We start from the raw sequence: 22194 nt of genomic DNA, 5'->3' as shown, positions 1-22194 counted from the left end.
TTCAAATTCAATGTTTTCACTTACCGACATATGCGAATGTACTGTTGTGTTTAGGGTCATATGGACATACCGCTTGTCCCGGATTTTCTTTACTCATGACATATTTTCCCAGCTAGAAATAAAAATGTGTATAAAGTTTATATGAAATAGTTTTAATTTTAAGTTTTTAAGTCTTTTGGTACATCTTACCTCTATAATGTATTCTCGACAAAGAGGCTTGTACGAATTCGTACCGCATACCAGGAGACGGTTAGCAGAAATTTTCGCTAGCACTCTAATATAATTTTGACAATTGTCCTGAGAACAAAAATAAATATTCAAAGATGAGCAAACGAGTGTTGTTAAAATAAATATGGGTATACTTGATTATTAACGTAATCTAAATTAAATGATAATAAATAATTAAATGTTGTATGAAAATGAAAATATTTAATTTATGTTAATAGTAACTCAGCATTTTAATAAAAAATAACCTTGTCAAATAAGAGATAAAAATATAATTTTACTCTTGTCTAAATAAATCTCCTCATAATTTAAATATTCAGATGGTAAATTGCATAACACGTATGCCCTACATATACTTATATCTTACACATAATGATAATAATTATTGTCAGTTGCATATTTAACCAATTCAAATAATGATTGAATATAAATAACTCCAAGTGAAAAGTTTAGTTTCACTAATAATAACCGGATATACTCAGACTATGTAATATTATTTCAATTGTAGACTAACAAGAGAAATTGTAGTAATTTACAAATAAATGCACGTCATTAATATTATGGTAGAATTTCATTGAACAATATTCTTATAGAATTATATTTAACTTTCATCGTCTTTTTTTTTTCTTCCAATGAAGGTTTTCTGGTCACGTTTAGTTTTACAGGGAATGTGATTGATGATACTATGTGCAGCTGAAATTTATTGATGAGGTTTTGGCTATTTTTGAACAGAAGAATCCTAGTTATAGGAATATTTAACCCAAAACTTTCTATGTCGTGCAATTTGTCCTCACTTTAGTCAAATTCTAAAATAATATTTCCCATTAAAATGTAATTTTCTAATATCAATGTATATAATAATATAATATTATTATAATATATAAAATAATATTAAATAAATATATATAAAATGTAAAACAATTTAATATTTTAGATCAAGGAACATTTTACTACAATTAATATCAAATATAACACAATACAATTATAAACCGTAAATCGTAAGATTATAACTGTAGTGGGGTTTATGAATTTTAAAATTGCCAAAAAAAAATTTAAATACTCTGATTAATAAATTCAGTATACGAGTACACTGCCATAGAGCTTATTTAAATTAATAAACAATTAAAGCAACAATAATAATAGTATTTATAAATTATAAATTAATATACATACATACATACATACATACATATATATACATATTTTTCAAATCGATCTTACAAATGTTCAGATATATATAGAAAAAGAAAGCTGCTTCATCATTAATTTTTCAGAAAATTTCATTTTCAGTAAGCCTATTTTCTTATTATGATATTTTTATGTTAAATACCAAGTAAAAATCAAAAAAATCACACAGACATGGATACTAACCAAAAATTTAATTTTCTATAGCTATTAAGTATAATTTGCTCCGACTTTAAAATAAAATACTTATAGTTTATATAAGTCCTATATACTTATAGGATATTCTATTTATTGATCGTATCTTGAGCAAAGTAAATTATGTAATAAAAAATTACCAACACAGTGACCAATGTTGATTATATATCAATGTTGATATATAATTATATCTACATTATATTTTCATAATATATATATATATATATATATATATATTTAACATACGTTGTTATGCGTTCGCTCTACAATATTATATATTATTCGTTTGGCAAGTCTACTATCAACTATACATGATGTAACAACCAACACACTGTAAATTGAAACACAATGCACTGTAATGGCATAATAGCTGTTTAACTATGATTAATTTGCAATGGCTACCATTTAAGGATTTAAGCCCAAATAAAAAAAATCAATCAGAAATCGAATAATTCTAATGGATAACAGTAATTGAGAGTTAGTACTAAGAAAACTGAATTGAACGAACACTAAATTTAATGTTTTGGTAACAGTTATTATTTCTGTACAATTATGATGAATATTTGATAAAATAATCTTAGGAAACTCTCGATGTTCAATATTCATTGTTAATTCATTAACAGGACAACTAGTTTTAGAATATTTGACAGCCAAAACATAGAAACTATTGGTTTTAAAAGTATGTACATAGGATGAAAATAATTTTCAATTTTATTCAATTGGATCAATGCTATAAATCAATTAGCTTTATTATTTTAAAAGTTTCTTAGACTACACGACTTCATATATTATTATTTTTTCCTTGCAAAAATAATAAAACTTATTATCATTTTCTATACATTCATAAATGATAAAATTAAAAAAAAAAAATTAAAAAGAAACAGCCTGAAAATCATGAAGGTAATTTAATAAACCGAGGCGTAATCATTTAAAAAAAAATAAAAGCTATGATTAGCTTTCATATGAAATGTTATATCTTATCAAAAATTTAGTTATTTCTAAATTTAATACGTTAACAGTTACAATTATTTTTAAAAATTAATAAAATATTTTTTCAACTATGCAAATGAGACGTTAAAAAATATATTATCTTTAATAATATATTTAATTATGAATGTTATACTAACTAAGGAAACAATATTTTATTTTTATCGGCATAAAAGTAGAAGAATTTCAGGCCTATTTTTCCTGCATTAGTTTGTAGTTACATAATTTTTAAACTAATGTGTCGGTAAGATTATTTTGTAGAAATATTAAAACCAACGCTCGTTATTGTTATTAAAAATATTATTATTATTCTGCTTTTTATATACATATTCATAAATGCTCGAACTGACAAAATAATAAAGATAAATAAATTAAAGAAGTATGTGCATGAAACAAAGCTTAAACGACTCCCACGAGGCTTGTTTCTTGTCACGGCGATTTTTTTTTTTTTTATTATATACGCGTTCTTAGACAAGCAAGTTCAAAATTTCAAAATTAATATCAGATTTCATAAACAATTATTTAAACAAAAAATATATATTAATTACAGGTACACATTAGTAATCAATACATTGATACACTTGTAAAGAATAAAAGTAAAATTCTAAATTTATATAGTATTTTATTCCTATTCTAAAAACAAAATGTTGTGTTCAGTATATTTTCTGTAATTTTGAAATATAAATAAACAAGTAACAGTTATATAAAAAAATCAAATAATTAAGAGTTATAAAAGCAATACGTTTCAATTATACAGTAAATGGAAATTACATAAATGAATCTATGATTGAAGAAACGTCATGAGTCACATATTTTATGAAATTAAGATATTAGTAAAAACGTATACTAATCAAGTGTTTCTATGCATTTAGTTAAAAAAGTCTTTAGGCATACTTTTTTTATTAGATAAATAATATATGTTACTCATGACATTTTTAAAATCATCAATTCAAATATACTATGGAAATTAAAAAAATATCAAAATAAATATAGATATTCATTTTGATATAAGCAAAAATATTTGTTTACTCGATAGCAATTGAAAACCAATTTAAATTAACAATTAAGATTAACATAGTTAGGATTTACCAAGTGCATATAATTCTTCTGCTCTAATGAAAAGTAATGATAAATATTTGAAAATAGAAAAATGAAATATTGTAGTAGAAAAATAAAATAATACGTCTATTCTTGGTAATATAAGGGGAAATAGGATATTCTTCCTTATTGGCTTTTGTCTTTCATACTTTCTTTTTAAACCGTCCAATACTTTGAAAAAAAAAATATAAACAATAATAATAATAACTAAATTCAAATAATCATTATGATAACTTAAGTTTATTATTCATGTTTGAAACATGTTAAGGAGCAGAACAGTGTGATCGCTAAACGATCATATAGTCGCCCATTCAAAAGCTACCAATAACGAAGAACCCAGATTCACCGTTAATTCGAGAGAAAACTGTAGTTAATGATTATATACACTACAATAGACATCACATTTTATAATATATTAAGTTACATATGTAAAGATGTATGAAATTTCTAGTGTAATTTTTTTACTTAATCTTCATTATCAATTACATGTTAAAATATGTAGCATAATTTATTTGCACGTAAAATTATAAATTTTATGTATGAAAATGTATTAAAAAAATAATTTTACTATAAAATAATTGACAACTTAGTTATTTTGCTATGTACGTATCAAATTTTAATTTACCGTAAATATGCAAGCTAATAAAATTATACTACCAAAACACATATAATTGTAATATAGATCAGTTTCTTTATAAAATTAATTCTATTTTGAAACGATATATTATAAACAACTTTCATTCTTCTAAAATATTTATGATTGTCAATAAATGTATTAAATAAAATTTTACTTCTTGTATGAAAATGAGTACCAACTGAGTAGCCTTCTTGATTATGACTTTATTCCAGTCTTAAGTATACATCAAAGTAATTATAGTATACCTTTAGTTAATAATATATTAAGTAAAAACCAAAACATTTTCAAATCAATATTTTTTTTACAGCAGCAATAACCGTTGTAAATGCATTTTTTTTTTTTTTATTTAAACTAAATAAACACTAAAACAGTTTTACTATCAATTATACTTGTAAGTTTTATACATGGAAATAATTGATTAAAATATGGTTGAATCAATTTTATTTCGCTGGACATCAGGTCCCATTTTAAAACTAATAGCATACATTCCGTATATATAATTGAGTGACTCGTACTGTAAAGTACACAATCTATCATTACCAATAGCCTTTAGATTTAATAATGAATTAAATTATTAATGAATCCAACAATTCAGGACTGTCAGGATCGACAAAATTAACACACAGTTATGTTAACGAATAGCAGCTATGTTTATCGTACTCATTAATTATCAGCTGTCAGCAAAAAAGAAAAAATGTAATAAAAAAGTTTATGTATTTTTTGTTTTATAAAAAAAAAAGTATTTAAAAAACACAAAACCATGTGCAAATATTGTACCGATAAAAACATTTTTGCATTACAGATACCATGAAATTCCAACATTTCTAAAATAACAGTTATTTTATCAATACAACTTTTGAAAAGTAATATACATATTTTTATGATATCAATTATTTGAATATAAAGAGTGTCTAATTTCAAAATAATCATAATACTGTAGACAGGTAACATTTCTATCAATCGAAATAACACATACGAATATATGTATCACATTTGACTATACAAAGCGCCGTGTTACAATATTACTTTATAAAAACAAAAATTTATGCATTACTATGTTTTCTAAAGTAGAGTCATCGGTGAACCATTATAAATATGTATAAACAATTTGAATGAATATGTATAGAAAAAACACTAAAATTATATAAAACAAATTTTATATCAATAGACATTACACTACACTAATAACATGTATTACTACTATGTTCTGATTATAAATCAAAAAAAAAAAAAAAAATTCTTCCAGTTTGCAAAATTACTCTTTTTAGATTAAAATTAATTTGAAAGCATATATTTTAAAAAAAATATTTTTAATGATAAAACTACTCCGTTAAAAATAAATTCTTATAACATTAAAAGAAAAATTGATTCATTAAAATTGAAAACTTAAGGTTGGATATTAAATTTCATGTAATGAAATATGTAATTAATTCATTGTAAAAATAGAATAATTTTATACATCACTTAACATTTATACCCCGAACATTTTATAAAAATTCAGTAATTATAATCAATTTACCTATCATAAATAATTTATTTAAATTTCAAATTATGAAATATTTACAAAAACAAAAAACATTTTAATGAAAAAAATTCTGCATCATTTAATTTCTAAAACGTAGAATTTAATACTTTATAAGCATAAAATACTATTCAGTCATTAATAAATAAATTAAACTTCCAAACAAAATAGTATTTAATACAAATTATAGCAGTACAAATAAAAAAAAAATAAATAAAAATATAATTTAATATAGTAGTATTATAATCTTAATATAATAATCATTTCAATAGTATAAACTTTGATAAAGAATTTGAAATTTTTTTTTGAATGATTTCATAATAAAAACAATGGAAACATAAGTTGAAGTAAATATCATTCCTAGTCACAGGTAATGATGATGTTGAAGACACATATGATGGATGACTATTTTTTCACGTTTCATACTAATCCAACCTTTTCGGTAGAAAAGCTCAATATCACATCTTATTAAACTTTAAAAGTGTCTTTACCCCTCCGTAAAATACTTATTCAAGTTCAGAGTCTAGAGAGGCGTAGTTTGGGTTTGTTGATTGATCGACAGTACCCGGAGATGACACCATATTTAGTGCCGAAGGGCATATTTAATGATAACTATAAGCTAGGAAGCAAAGAAATGCAAGTGAAAAAACTGTAACCAAGTCTAGATGAATCGTTGAACAGTTTTTGACAAGTTCCAAGTATTTTGACTAATAACTTTAGATACATAATTTCTATATACAAGATGAATTACGCAAAGAATACAAATAAATAAATAAGTAAAGAAACTTTCAAATTATAACTTCAAAAATTTATAAAATAAATATCATAAAAAATAAAACGAAACAGATAAAAAGATGACTAATAAAATCGTTAATTTCTTCATAATATTATTATAATCAATGAAGTTTTAAAAAGAAAGGTAAAATAATTAAATATTTTTTTTAATAAAATTATCACGCAAAGATCTAACACCTACCAGAATTCAAATAATATAGAAAATAGAAGAATAACATTCAAATATGCATCAATGCAATAATATAGTAAGACATATGAGTAAACTAAAATCAATAGAGGATTAAATCATCTCATCAGTTTACTTGGTAGTGACAACTGATATTTTTTATTTTTGGCACTATATGAAAACCATTACTGAACAAATTCAATACCCTGGTAGAAACCATGGTGTTTGTTTAATAAAACGGTTTCATATATCATATGTGAGAAAAAATATTATTTATGTCAAATATATAATTTTTTTTTTTTTTTTTTTTCTATAAAAATGTAGAGAGCATATAATAAAATATCATACAATATTGTAATAAAAATGTAATATATGTTTCAATAATTTTGTTTATGTTACGAAGTCTTATATTTGACAGAAAACAATTTTATCGCAATAGGGAACATGAAAAAGGAAAATAATTTCGACTTCAGGATTCGGAATCTTAACATTTATTCGGTTTCAGTAGCAGTTCAATAATTGGAAAAATATATTTTAGTTCTGATTTCGGTTAATAACACATTTTGAATATTATAAGTGTTAATAACATTTTAATTATATTTTCATATATATGATTAAATTATATTTCACCTATTTCTAGTCATAAATGTTTGAATCGGATTACTTTTTTATATTATATATAAAAAATATATAACGTCAAAGGCAGCTATCAAATTATTCATAGTAATAGTATTAATCGACCCGTCATCATCCATTCATCATAATTTACGTATACATAAAAGTTAACCTACGTACTACATATACTTGTATATAAAATTGATGTATATTACAACACATGTCAAAAACTAAAAACACTAAAACTATTTGTTTTGATATTATTAGGTTCTAGTTTGGATTTCAGTTTTATTATTTACACAAAGTAGTTCCTAATTCCAGTTTAATGGATTTCACAATAATGTTAAAAATGTAAACAATATAATTTTAAAAATTTAAACCAAATAAATATCTTACCTCGTCTTTACCCTTGACTAAGCATATTTTATAATCGGCGTCAGTTGAATGCCATTCCAATCTCTGAAAATGAAAAAATAAAATAAAAATAAAAACCATATAGGTACAAATCTCAAATTTGTTCATAATGAACCATTAAAAATGTACTATGTATATTATGGGTACTTATATGTACTTTGATAGTAATATATCGATTTAAGTTTAAATATTCATGTAAAACAATTTATGCTGTACAATAAACTTTGTGCATACCTTTAGAAAAGTTTACCGTTATAATGTAGATATCAACCAATATTAACCAACACTTAACATTTTTCAGAGTACCATGCTTGTAATTTTAAATTGAAAATATAATAATACATGTACATGTTTACTATAAATAAAATATACAAATACAATTGCATCTTTACTCTAATAGCACGTGAGGCACGAGCTCAAGGACCCCGACCAACGAAGGCCCTGAAAAATATAATTTACATCTATACGATTTAACATATTGGCACAACCTATTTCAACTAAATATATGATTTTCAAACTCAAATAAAAAGTTATAATTTGAAAATAATAATCAATTATATTAAATATAAAATCTAAAAGCTATAAATACAACGATTACATATTTAACAATAAATTTGAATAACAACAAATTATCGGCGTACGTTACATTCTGCTATAAAGTAACTTATTGTTATGTTTCCGTGATAAAATAATATATATAATAAGTTTTTGAACAAAGAAGTAAAAATATATAAGGTATATAATAGATGTCTAAAAATATCGTTTCAAATATCAAATGTTTTTTATAATTTGGAAATTATTAGATAATGAGATATAATAATCGTACTTTTGCTTCTAAAAGGACTCCTAAATAATGTGAGCCGAAGATCCTCTGCATAGTCAAAGATGGCTCTGTACATACACTATTAATTAATATAAAGGATGATAAAATAGAACATATCCACTAAATTTTAATGAGTAAATCTCCATTGTCACTATAACGAAGTTAAGTAATTTTAAAAATCTACAAAGCTCGTTATTTATAAATATTATGTCAGAAACAGACAAGGGTTAAGTGAAGTAAACTTTGCCGAAAGCTTCTACCTACCAAAAGAAAATAGAAATCCGGCAAATGTTACCCTTTTCCTCTGTCATCATGACCAAGAAATTCTTCGTCTAAATGTCCTAGTATAATGAACATGAAATCCCTTTCTGCAAAGGGCGTATCATCTTAAACTGTATGCAAAACTTTTGGACAACCATGGGCTGACATAATTTTCCAACTAACTATATTACAAGACATATGATTTTAGAAATCCTTTTAATAGTTAACTAACCGAATATTAAAATAAATTAAATACATATTAAAATTAAATATTAATCATAATAATGGACATCCAATGGGGAGGGAGTAGGTAATTCCCTTATCCGAAAAAAAAATATGACCTTAAAGTACAATAAATAACATTATTATTGTAACTAAGATATGAAATTAGAATAAAAATATACGACTTTTTTTCTGATCATTCCTTCTATCAAAACTTAACTTATAAACACCTATGATCATAATAAGAAACACATTATATTCAAGTGGATTAAGAGCACATATAGTGGTCAAACTAGTTTATAATTAATATAAAATTAAAAAAAAATATTATAATTTTCATAAAAAAAAATATATTATATATTATTATAACAAAAAAATTTTAAAGTAATGCGTTATTTTGAATAAAAATTAGTAGTATATGAAAAATGTAAACTAAATAAAGTAACAGCGGGTCAGCATTTTTTTCAATAACCTCCTTTTATTTTTTGACAAAATATCATAAGTACATTAGCGATGGTAAAAATTACATTTTGTAACTACTGAAATTCATAAATATAAATAAATACAAATTTATCATAATGAAAATCCATTGATTAAAAATGCATTAAATAATAACTGAATATTTTTTTATAAACTAAAATGAGATTATAATAATGTTTTATATTTAAACAGGGTTTATAATGTAATTTTATTATTAAACTTTGATAATTTCAAATACTTCCAATAGGTGTAGCTCAAACAAAACGCCTTATATAAGCTTTAAACAAATTTACTTTGTTTTAATTACTGTTTTTTTCTTATACAAAATAACGTTTAGATAATGTTAGGCAAGATTGTCAATTTGTTTTAGTATTCAAAACAAAATATTTATATTTATATGAAATCATAAAAAGCTAAATAATAAATGATATCATTAGATTTTAAATTTCTTCCAAAACCTGTAACTATGGCAATACATTTTTAAATAAAACGTTTATCTATATAAATTATTCTTGTAAGTAATATACAATATACGTACAATATACGGTAATATACTTCTTATAATTCAACAAGAAATATTGTATCGATTATTACCATCGTAAGAGATATATGATAGGAAATTATTACTAGTTATTATCTACTTATTACTAGTTTGGTCAACAGCAAAAAAAAAATAAAAAACCTTTATAGATCTGTCAAAAATACATCTCAGTAAAGTTATCATTTGAAAATCATAAAAATTCCTTGTCTTGATGTATTTTATACTAAAAACCTAACAACGATAAGCATTATAAATGTCAGTATAAATTAATTGCGAGTAAACTGTTTGATTGGATTTCAACTGAGTTGAATAATAATAAAATAAAAATAAGATAAAAATAAATAACTATTATTTTTTATTGAATATACTATGTTATATACAACCACAACCCGACTCCAAGGCTGAGTATCTAGTGATGATGCGACGTGTTAATAATAGCTATTTGCTTAATAAATATAATATATAAGTACAACCAAAATAATATTAAACCAAATAATTATGTTAAGAACCATTAAGATTTTAATGAAGTTTAACTGTGTAAGTGTACATCAAAAAAGAAATTTTATCTTTGAATTTTGTTTTAACATTATGTTATTCTGCAGACTACAGAAATATACCTTGAAGCACATGTTGATTAAGTACCTAAATTAAGTCAATATTATGAAGGTAAATCAATTCTCTTTTATCAGGTGAACTCTAAGTACTTTTGTAAACAAATTATATTCGAAACTTAAATAATTTAAATAATTTAAATAATTTTGCTGTAACATAACTATGCAGTTGTTTTGCAACTGCATAGTTATGTTACAGCACACAAATGATAAATACAGTACAAAATAATAATAACTATAAAATACAAATCTAGGAGTATCTCAAAACGTTATTTAAAAATAAAGAAAATAAAATGCTCTATTTTAATTTTTTATAACTAATGTAAAATATAAAAATGTATTCATATATTTGCGGTCTCGTTTACTAAATTGTTATACATAAGTGTTTCATATCAATATTATTGCCTACAGTAAACTTTCAAGTATATATATTATTTACCAATTGTATCCAACAATAAATGTAATTAAATATGTGATAGTTCACTTCTAAGCATGTAAGACCATTAAATTCAAAGATGATAGAGAGAAAGAGAGAAAATAAGAGAATAGTATTAGTAGCTGATTTTAAAAGGAGCCATTATTTATAACGCAAATAAATATATAAATATAGACGCGTAAAGTTACGAGATTAGTCAAGGGAAAGACTTAATCTTAAATTCTTCCTTCTATCCAATCCCTCCACCATCGTTACCATCACTAAGCGATTGTGTGGAAACATTATTGTTGTTTATATGTTATACTCACGCGGAACGTAACGATGGCGTGCGTGGTGGAGGGAATCCATAGTCTTGTCGTATGCAAAACGGATGACATTAGAGAGTGATTTATTATATAGACACATATATATTTTTTTCGTTTTAGGAATGGGAAAGAAGGATTGGCGGATAAGAGGGTGTCAGAGAAGTAAAAAGAAAGTAAGAGAGTAGAGAAAGAGAGACAGAGAAAGAGAGAAAAAGACGAATAACAGCGAACTATACGTTCTTTATCGCACCGGAAAAACGCAGGTTCTATGCTACATCGCCACCAGCAGCCATTAGGGAAACGGTTACGACATTATTATCATAACAAAATCGACAAAATAGACCAAGTTTTTTCACACTTTTTTTAATATTGACGTGATTTCTTCAAATATAATATTTTATGCGTTTAAAGGGGAAAAAATGAAAACGAAAAATAAGCAAAAGCCCACGCACTCGAGTATCGCGCAGCACTAAACGACATATCGTGTAAAATGTACACGTATTTATTATCATTACGCACCCGCCGTGCAGCGTGTGACTTGGGTGAATTCATTTGTTCGAAACGCGAATTTTAATAAAGGAGACAAAGTTAAGAAAGAAGAAGAGGGTTGTACAGAGAGGAAAATTTAGATTTTTACAAAGTTTGGTGTGAATAAAACTTCCTTGAAACAGATGGCGAATACATATAGATATACACGTCATCTACACTATGTGCTAACTCCACGTTAACCACCTTCCTGTTTTTCATGACATCGTCGGTGGTTTCTTCACGAGAAGAGTATACAACGCAATGTGGCGAAATGCCTGGAGCGGATTGCAATTTACAAGAGAACGACTACAACCATATGCACCACCGTTTTAAATTATACTCAAAATTTGGGATGATCATTTTTACGCGCACAGTCACAGATATAATATAACACACGAATCACGTACACCGAGCTACCGGTAGTGTAAAAACATTCATTTCGACGGATGTTTGGTGCAAAAAGTAAGTTGTTTGAGTATAATGGTGCGCGGTATCGATTACATATCATAATATGAGATTGCTTTTCTCTGTTTAATCGCTAGTGATTTATTCACTCAGTCGTCGTATGCGGACGCTTGTAGAAAAACCTTTTAATGGATTAATTTCAACTTTTAACAACAACACGTGTGTACAACAAGATAGATGTATACAGCTAAAATATTGGGTGCCGTGATCACTTATTATTATATTTGTTAAACGCGCACCCACAAGCATGTTACGATTAGGGTTGAACCTTTAGCGCCGACCGGACAACCGGCCAGTCGTCCAGGGGGCGGATAGGTCGAATAAACATTTGCATTTCGTGTTGACAATATTCTGCGCACATATACCTGTATACTATACGTTATATATAGGACACAGCAACCACATACACGCGCACATAAACACTATGTACATGCAGCAATAGCAGTAGCATTATATTTATGTGAAATGCACATACAGCATCCGATCTCTTCACCCTTCCCTCTTTGCCATTTATAGGGTAACCACTCACCCTATCCGTTTAGCGCGAAAAACAGTTTTTGGCATGGAAAATCGAACACGCCATTAATTATGCACGAAACGTGCGTTATAAATTTGCTCCTCACATCCTCTTTCCAATTCCACTATGTGCATGAACGGTCAGTTCCGCCATCGTCGTCGCAGACAACAGAAAAATTAATGCGAACGACGAGACAAATGAATGACATTTGAAAGTTCGATAGCTAAATGTATTGTTCAAAAAGCAAAAATATCGAAAAAAAACTAGATGTGTCCACTGATATAAATAAATGATACACATACATGCAGTTGCACGAATATACATTTTATATGAATTTAAAATATGATTTCCGTGCGTTCGCGAACTATTGTCATAACACAATCCAAATCATTTAATAATGATGAATGTACATAACGAATAATATCATAATACGCCAACGCAGTAACTAAGGTTTATAACATAAAATATTTAGATAAAAATAAAACCATCGATTATAACATTTAATTGGATATTATATTCTTTGATTGTATAATTATTTATCAGAATATTATAATTTAAAATTCATACTCCACGAAAATATTCCTAGTATACATTTATTTAATTTTAACAGAAACTGAACAATTTATTTTACTAGTAAGAATGATTTTTTTTTTTAAATTTTACTATTTATAAAAACGTATAATATATATATATATATATATATATATATTATAATAGTTGAACAAATTAATTTAAAAAGAAAATTTTAAAAATATTAATGATTAAAGTACACTCCCATTTTTCTTTATAAATTTGTATGAACCCTCCCATAAAGATCAATACAATCTCAATTATATAATATTATTAGTATTTCATCTCATACTTTGTGTTTTTACTTTACTCAAATATAAAGTCGAAAGAATTATTTAATAAAAATATATATCAATATTTAAAATGTGCAGCTACACTGCACCATTTTAAAAATATACAATGCTATTCTCTTTTTAGTAAAATGGCAATTAGAATAAATCCATCTGGACTGGCAATATCATAAGACCTTTACCAGAATCCCCAGTTATTATTACAATTACTTATTTTATTATCACATAACTTGACGAGAGCATAGTAAAATACAATGTTAGATCGAAATAACTACAGTTATTGTGTTCATACATGAAATAAAAGAATATTGTAATATCCGTATAGCAATGGCGGAATTGTTCTACGATAACGTTGGTAAAAGCTGGACCGCATCAATAGGAGCTCGACATAAAAACAAAATGGCTGTCGATGGTCAGTAAAGAACGCTGAGCTACAAAAATAGGAAACAACATTGTCGATGGTCGTTTACTCTGATAATCGCAACCAACGCCAACAACCTTTCTGCAAGAATAATTTTTATCTGTTATTCCCCACTTCTCATAAAAAAAAACTTCTATATCGTCGTAAGCTCATTATTATAACCAAAAGGCAATACACATTTCAGTAATAATTATTATTATAATGTTCTCATAAATTAATTCCAATTGTCTTTAGGGTAAACGCTGCAACGTATTATTATAATAATTATTATTATTATTTTGTACACTTTTCTTAAACGCAAAACTGAAATACTGCGACGATGTAAGTATCTACACAATTTCATGAACAAACTATTCATAAAATAATTTATACTAACAAGTCAAAACGTTTTACTCTCTTTTAAATAAATATCATTATAATCATTACCAAAAAAATATTAAATATCAGATTCAAATGTAAGGATATTCATTTTTGTACTTGCATAATATTATACAGAATTTCTCAAAAGGATTTACTGATATAACGATACATCAAGATATTTATAGAGATAATCATTTATTTTTAAATAAATGTACATGCTTATGACTTGCAAGATTACATATTAAATTAAATATGTTATTATTTTAATTTATTTAAAAGTTAAGTAATTGTTAAATTTTATTTTTTAAAAAACGTATCAATATATTGTAGTCAATTTTTGATGTACGTGTAATATTATATAAATGCCTAAAACAAATGAACCAATATTGCTTTATTTTTATGTGTAGGCAATTCATTGGAAGAATGACACATTTAACATATATATTCAATCTATACAACCAACTATAATATTTTTTAATAATAATATTCATGTATACATTTTTTTGGTTAGGTACTAAGCATTATTTTCATTTTAAATATACTGAAAAAACTGATTAAAAGTTGTTTAATTTACCAACAAAAGTAATTTTAAATAATATAAAAAGAATAATAAGCTTTAGACTCTTTATATTTTTGCTAACTTAATAGGAGTAGAATAATAAAATGCGGATGTTTGCGTGTTATACGTTTACATTATTTGATAATAAAATATGAATAATAAAAATATAATAGCCTTTGTCAACTCATAATAAGTAATTAGATAAGCATAAAAAAATAACATTTTTTCCAACCAATTACAGTAAATGCTGAGAACATAAATCTGATCACACGGTGCAGTTAATTTGAACTGAATTAAAAAATATTTTTTACTTTAACAGAGTTTGAAATAAGTTTAACTACACAAAAGTGTGTTCTTTAAAATATTTATAACGTTCGAGTTTGAGGTTTTTTTGAATCCGCCTGTATAGTGTTTTCAGTCTGTCGCGATCGATAATTCGTCCCCCTCTATAGTTGTTAACGTCTCAAGACGATGTTGCCAGTTGAGCTTTTCCGAACACACAAAAATCTACTTATACGTTGCCCGAGTTTTACTATTTTTATTTATTTATTTTTATGTATCAATGTTTTAAGAAATAACCTTAAAATATTTAATACACAATGAAAGATAAAGTAAAGAATAGATTAAATATTCATTTATTCCACGTACAGTTATCGGTAAAAAAAATACATATGATTAAAGAATTTTGATAATTTTATTTTAGAATATAAAATTAACAAGTTAGCATAAATAATATATTTTATTAAACGTAATCAAATAAATACTTTTTCTTAGGAATTTAATAAAAAGGGACGATAAGTGAAAATTTTTGTTTATTATGTAGTGTATTAAAACTCAAAAATGATAAAAATTTCAACTATAATTTACAGAATAAACATTTTTAAATTATTATTTTTTAATTATATTGAAATTTATAATAATAATAATTTTAGTATAAAATTAAATACGCGAAGAACATAATTAATTAACTTTAATAAAAAAAAATATCTATTTTATCTGCGTTAAGTTCATGCAATATATTATGATGATCAGAACACTCTTGTAGGATAAAAAACTATATATATAAATATATATATTACCTACATATATCTTATGTAATTAATACTGCAACACTTACAGTTTCTTAAATGTATACAATAAATATAACACAATTTTCTACCAATTCGTTTCAAAATTATTGTTACAGCTGTTTCTTAGTAAAAATTGTTAAAAACATATTGGACGATATAGAAATTCATCAAAAACGTAATACATACATAAAAACACGCAAAGAAAACAAATTATGATGTTCACGCAATTCAAACATTTGCAAACACAACTAATACTTAATGTTTTGTTGATGTTAGATGATAGTACAAAATAACTCGAAATCCAAAATTGTGCGTTTTAATGATTTTAAACATTATAGTACTTACTTGATTTTCAGAGAGATCAACCAAACTTATATTATACACTGCATTCCTATAAAAAACAAAAAATAAAATTGTTATTCTCACATCTCACAATATTATAAAATACCTCAATTGTTTGATATATAACCTACAATATGAATAATTTCACATACGCTTAAATTTTCAAAAATAAAATTACAACATACCATATTGGCTATTAGAATTTAATTAAAATGTAAAATGATTCAATATTTATGTAGATTGACCCAAAATAGTATAAAAGGCCAATTACCAATATACCCAACTATAATAAAATCAATATAATAATATTGAAGATTTCTTGCAAACAATACAATTATTTTAATTGAATAAATACATAAATATATATGTATAATAAATTTAAATAAAAACTTAAAATTTCAATAAAATATTTATAACGTTATTTGTAGACACAACTCCCATATACAGTCATTACCTTTCAAGAAATAATTTTATTTGAACTGAAAAAAATCCCATACCTTATCGTTTAACTGGAACTGGACAATAGTTAAGTATAAAACTACCTAAACTAAGTACTTAAAAATACAACTTTATTTTTTATTTTTTACTATTTTAATTAAAATTATTCATATAAATATATTACACGTGTATGTGTATATAAAAAAAAAATTATGTTATAGATTCAAACATAATATGAAAATAAGAACTTATAACTACTACAAAACGAAGGAATTACCAATTCACAAGCATTCTACAGAGTATAACTAAGTTGAAAGTTTCCAAAAATTAATGAAAAAGTTGGTTTTGTCCAGTATCTTAGAATAGCTCACTAAAAACAATATTCGGTCAGAAGCTTTTTTTTTTCCCCGAGAGATCCAATTATCAGAAGCCGATTCTGCAGAGCTCTAACATATATAATATAGGCGATACGAAGAGAGTATAAGCAATATTGGCCACAAGTTTGGTGTCAAGGGACTTTACTCGCTGGGGGACCTCCCAACGCTCGTAAGATTGTTATTTTCACTTTTTCAATCGAACACCCTTCTTTTGACCAAACTCTAAAGTAAATAAAATAATATATATTATATTATTTTATTTTCTATATATATATATATATATAGAAAGGTAGAGAGATGGAGAAAAGAAACACAAACACAACATATAACCATAAGATAATAATTATGAGCGAGTCAACCATGACCCTAAGGAATCAAAATGACACTGTAAACTTTTTGGGAGATATTATTGATTACGTATAGAGTGACCACGGTTATTTATTATTTTATGTTAGCTTTAAATTCCATGACGAAAAATTCCATGATACAACCAACCCAAAAAGTACAACTCTTTATCAATTTTTGCGTCTAGCATTTGAAAATTATTATAATTGATATACTTATTACACATACATATTATAAAGTAAGAACAATCCTGTTTTCTTTTTCCAAATGTCAAAAAGACATTAACTTTAATTTATGTTAAGTAAAATTGTATAATTGCACAATAAAGATTTTTTTTTGAGTGATTGATTAATATATAAATGCACAATACATTAAATACGTAACCAACGTAGTATTTAAAATATACATTTGTTTAGAGTTCATTAACACCAAATCAGTTATCTTCATTTCCATCAACTAATATAATACCTACACAATTTCGAAATTATTCAAACAATTTAAATACTTCAACAGAACTTCTGTGTGTCAATTAGTTTATAAAAAAATAAAAGATAAAATTTAAGTAAAAAGATTTAAAATAACTCAAGCTTAAACTTAAGTTTATTAAAACATGATTTATGACTATGATTTATTTTAAAGTTAATTTTTTATAATAGGTGTTCAAATATAAAAAATTGATTACCATATAAATACTTAATAATCAAAATAATTTATATTAATTTTAATTATAATTAGTTATGATGTAATTATTATTATTTATCATTATTTTATAGAAATTATATTTAAATTGCATTAGATATTATATAGTAATATTAAAACTGAATAGTTAATAATTTTTAAAAACAATACTTAAAGAATAAACAATACTCATTTAAACGATATTTTGATTTATCAATATTACAAATATAACTCACGTTGAATATAACCTAAATACACTTAATTGTTAGAATACGTCGTGGACACAACTATAGAATCTTTACTAGTACATCAAATTTTACTAATTCGAACACTAAAATTTACCTGTAATACACCAATACTATATTCCCGTTAATAAAAAAAAATATAAACAATGCATTCTAAAATCCATCGCTTCACTTTTGATTAGTTTTGATAATTTGACCAAAATGTGCAATGTGGAAATACTTAACAAACGAAATTTTCATATTGAGTATATACTGTTCATTTGTCGCTTTAACCAGACGTGTTATTGTTTAAACGTCCAATCTTCCTTCTTCGTACAATATGAAAAATCAACACATCAAAGGGTCTAAGGGCTCATTTGTTTTTTGCTTAGAAAGATACGAGATTTAATCTTACGTTATATTTTATATATATATATATATATATATATATATATATATGTGTGTGTGTGTGTGTGTGTGTGTGTGTGTGTTAGGGTGATCTAAAAAACCAATGCTCATCAATTTTAATCTCATACCACCTGAAGTTATTATCCATAGTCTAAAAATAGTTTATTTATAAATATTAATATAATATAAATTTTTTTGAGTCATCCCAAGCTACTTAAAGTTTGTTTTATTATACGATATATATGTATATACGATACTAGCTTAATGTTGTAATTATCTTATTTATTACTATTATTCTTATGATATTCTCAGATACAGTCATATCAATAAATATGATATTACTTTATACGCCATTATTCCGATGATGATTTCAAAGTTGAAGAAAAAAAATCAAAAAAAATCATAGCAAGCAAGAAGAAATTGACACCTTTAATAACCTCAGAATAAGCAGCTACGTTGAATAGTACTAAAGTCAGTGATCGGCAAGCAAATTTTACTATCGGAGCTACAGTAAAAAGTTTAGTCGAAGATATTAATTCTTTCGCGTGTAGTCCTAGTACAATAAAACTAAATCGTGACAAAATGAAACAAATTTTAAAAAAATAATCGTTTACATTAAATAGCAATTTAACTGTTCACTGGGATGGAAAAAATGTCTGATCTTAAATCCAGAGAGCATGTAACCCGCCTTCCAATATTGGTTTCAGGAGGAAAACAGGACAAATTACTTAAAATGAAAAAATTGTTATCATCGATAGAAGAGGTGCAGACTCAAGCCATTTTTGATTGTTTAAATGATCAAGAATGAAACTTGAGCCAAAATATTGTTGCCATGTATTTTGACACGACGTCCTCAAACACTGGGAAATACTAAGTGTACTAGTATTGGAACGTAAACTTGTAAACAATTTGTTTTAGCTAGCATGCAGGCATAATATATTTGAGTTAGTTATTGGAGCATCATTTCAAGCAGTGTTGCTTCCTGCTACATCTGGACCTAATAACCGACTTTTTATACGATTTCAGTCTTATTGGTCAGAAATTAATCCGTCAAAATTTATCACAGCAAACCCAAATATTATTCTTAGGTATACTGATAAAAAATTAAATGAAATAGTCAATTTTTGTAAGGAATTGATTCAAAATAAACACGTAAGAAACGATGATCGTGAACTGTTGGAATTATCTGTTATATTTCTTAATAAGGAACCCACCATATAGAACATATCTTACTCATACTCTATTGCTATGATGTATCGACTGATGGAAATTCATCAACATATAGCCGAGGCCAATATAATTGTTCTAAGAAACTAATGTTAATTAAAATAAAATTAATGGAATAAAATGATACAAAATAAATTAGTAATTTTTTTTTTTTTTTATATATAATTAAAGGTGTTTATGAAAATGTGCAGCAATGTGGAGGAGGAACCTCGAAAAAAAAAAAACAAAACAATTAGAACAATAAAAACTAATACAATTATAACCATATCTTCTTGTGAGGGGTTGCCAGATGCATGTTTTTACACTTATGGACAATTACCAGACGGCCTAAATTACTTTTTTTTATGCTACGGATATGAAATTATTAATTACAAAGGTATTTCATTCTTAAATATTTTATAACAGGTAACAGCAACATTATTATACTTCGTAAATTTATCATTATATATTATATATCAAATTTAGGCTGACGCTGGGATTATTCTAGTGTTTTCCTCATAGCAAAAAACATTATATCATACATCAATATAAGTTATTTTAAAATAAATGAAATATATAGTAAATGTATTATTGAAGATAAGATAGGAAATATTTATAAATTATTGACGGTGATCAAATCACTATAAAAAAAACATAAAAACATACAAATATTTAGTGGAAGGAAAAGATCATTCATTTTTAAAATCACTAATACTAGAAGTACTTATACAAATTTACAAATGTCACTTTTTTACGTACAAAATTTATTTTGAGAACATCTTTTATTATTTAAAACTTTTTCTATGGTAATTTTATAAATATATTATAATTATTATCAGAATTTTTGATATAATTACAAAAGTAAATACAAATAAAAATAAAACTAAATTTAATAAAGAAATTGTATTAAATGATATATTAATAGCATTAAAAAAAAATATATGTTTTTATTGTATAACTTGTATAGTTTATAAATAAGAGAGCTATTATTTTGTGATTTTTTTCTTTTCCTTCATCTATCGAAACTTGCACTTACACTTACAGCAACTTAAGACCTTTTTTAAAAGGAAATGTTCACTTAATCTTTTGATCTTGACTTTTCAAAATGCATTAAAAGCGCCCCTTTTTGGGTGTAACGTGACTGTATGTATAGTCAATTAGCAACGCCATCCACGGGGCATTCTCCGGACAGTTAATGGTTCCTGCAGATATTGAGAATTATACGAGATAGAGTATAAGAAGGGAAAAGCCAATTACTGGAGAAACTGATCTCCTCTGCACCTTTTACCCACAGAATACGTGTTCAGGATTCCAAAGTTTCGGACATGTATCATATGAACGGCCAATTCTGTAGATTGTAGAGGATTTCGATGATCCCACATTGACGATGAAAACGTGCAATAATAATAATATAACTTGCAACATATAAGCTGAGATCAAGAATTGAACATAACATATTATCAAATTTAATGTAAATTTAGTGACAAATATTGTTTGCCTGGATTATTTGGGTACTAGATGAATTCAGAACAATATCCCTGGGATTTCGACATGAGTTATAAGACAATTAGAAAGTCATTTTTAAATGGAAATTCTAAAATGTCATAAATGCCTCTGAACATTTAAAAATGGAGCTCAAATAAAGGTTATAGTACAACATAATTGACATATTGTTGCGAATGATCCGCAGATGTGTATATGTCGTCTGCCTCCTGGAACACGACATGTGATTTGTGCTTCGATGATGACAAAATTCGAGAAAAGCTTCGGGCAATTAAACAGTGAAATACTAGATACCTTATATGGATATAAAAAGTTCAAATGGCTAAAACAAAATTGGATAGTGATATTATTATAAAGCTGCTGACGAGACCAAAA

At 25.3% G+C, this 22194-nt stretch overlaps 1 protein-coding gene across 1 annotated transcript in view; it reads right to left on the bottom strand.

Annotated features, from left to right (window-relative positions):
• LOC112688177 (semaphorin-1A) overlaps positions 1–22194 on the bottom strand; it is a 131069-nt gene that overhangs the window by 20417 nt on the left and 88458 nt on the right. Inside the window, exons 4-7 of the mRNA XM_025561250.1 lie at positions 16644–16689; positions 7822–7884; positions 190–297; positions 25–112 (exon numbers count right to left, since the gene is read on the bottom strand). Of these exons, the coding sequence (XP_025417035.1) occupies positions 25–112; positions 190–297; positions 7822–7884; positions 16644–16689 (305 nt within the window). The remainder of the gene's footprint in view (positions 1–24; positions 113–189; positions 298–7821; positions 7885–16643; positions 16690–22194) is intronic.

Source organism: Sipha flava, unplaced genomic scaffold (assembly GCF_003268045.1).
Source record: "Sipha flava isolate LNK unplaced genomic scaffold, YSA_version1 110_pilon_pilon, whole genome shotgun sequence".
Lineage (NCBI taxonomy): Eukaryota > Metazoa > Arthropoda > Insecta > Hemiptera > Aphididae > Sipha > Sipha flava.
This window is presented reverse-complemented; position numbering and strand designations above follow the sequence as displayed.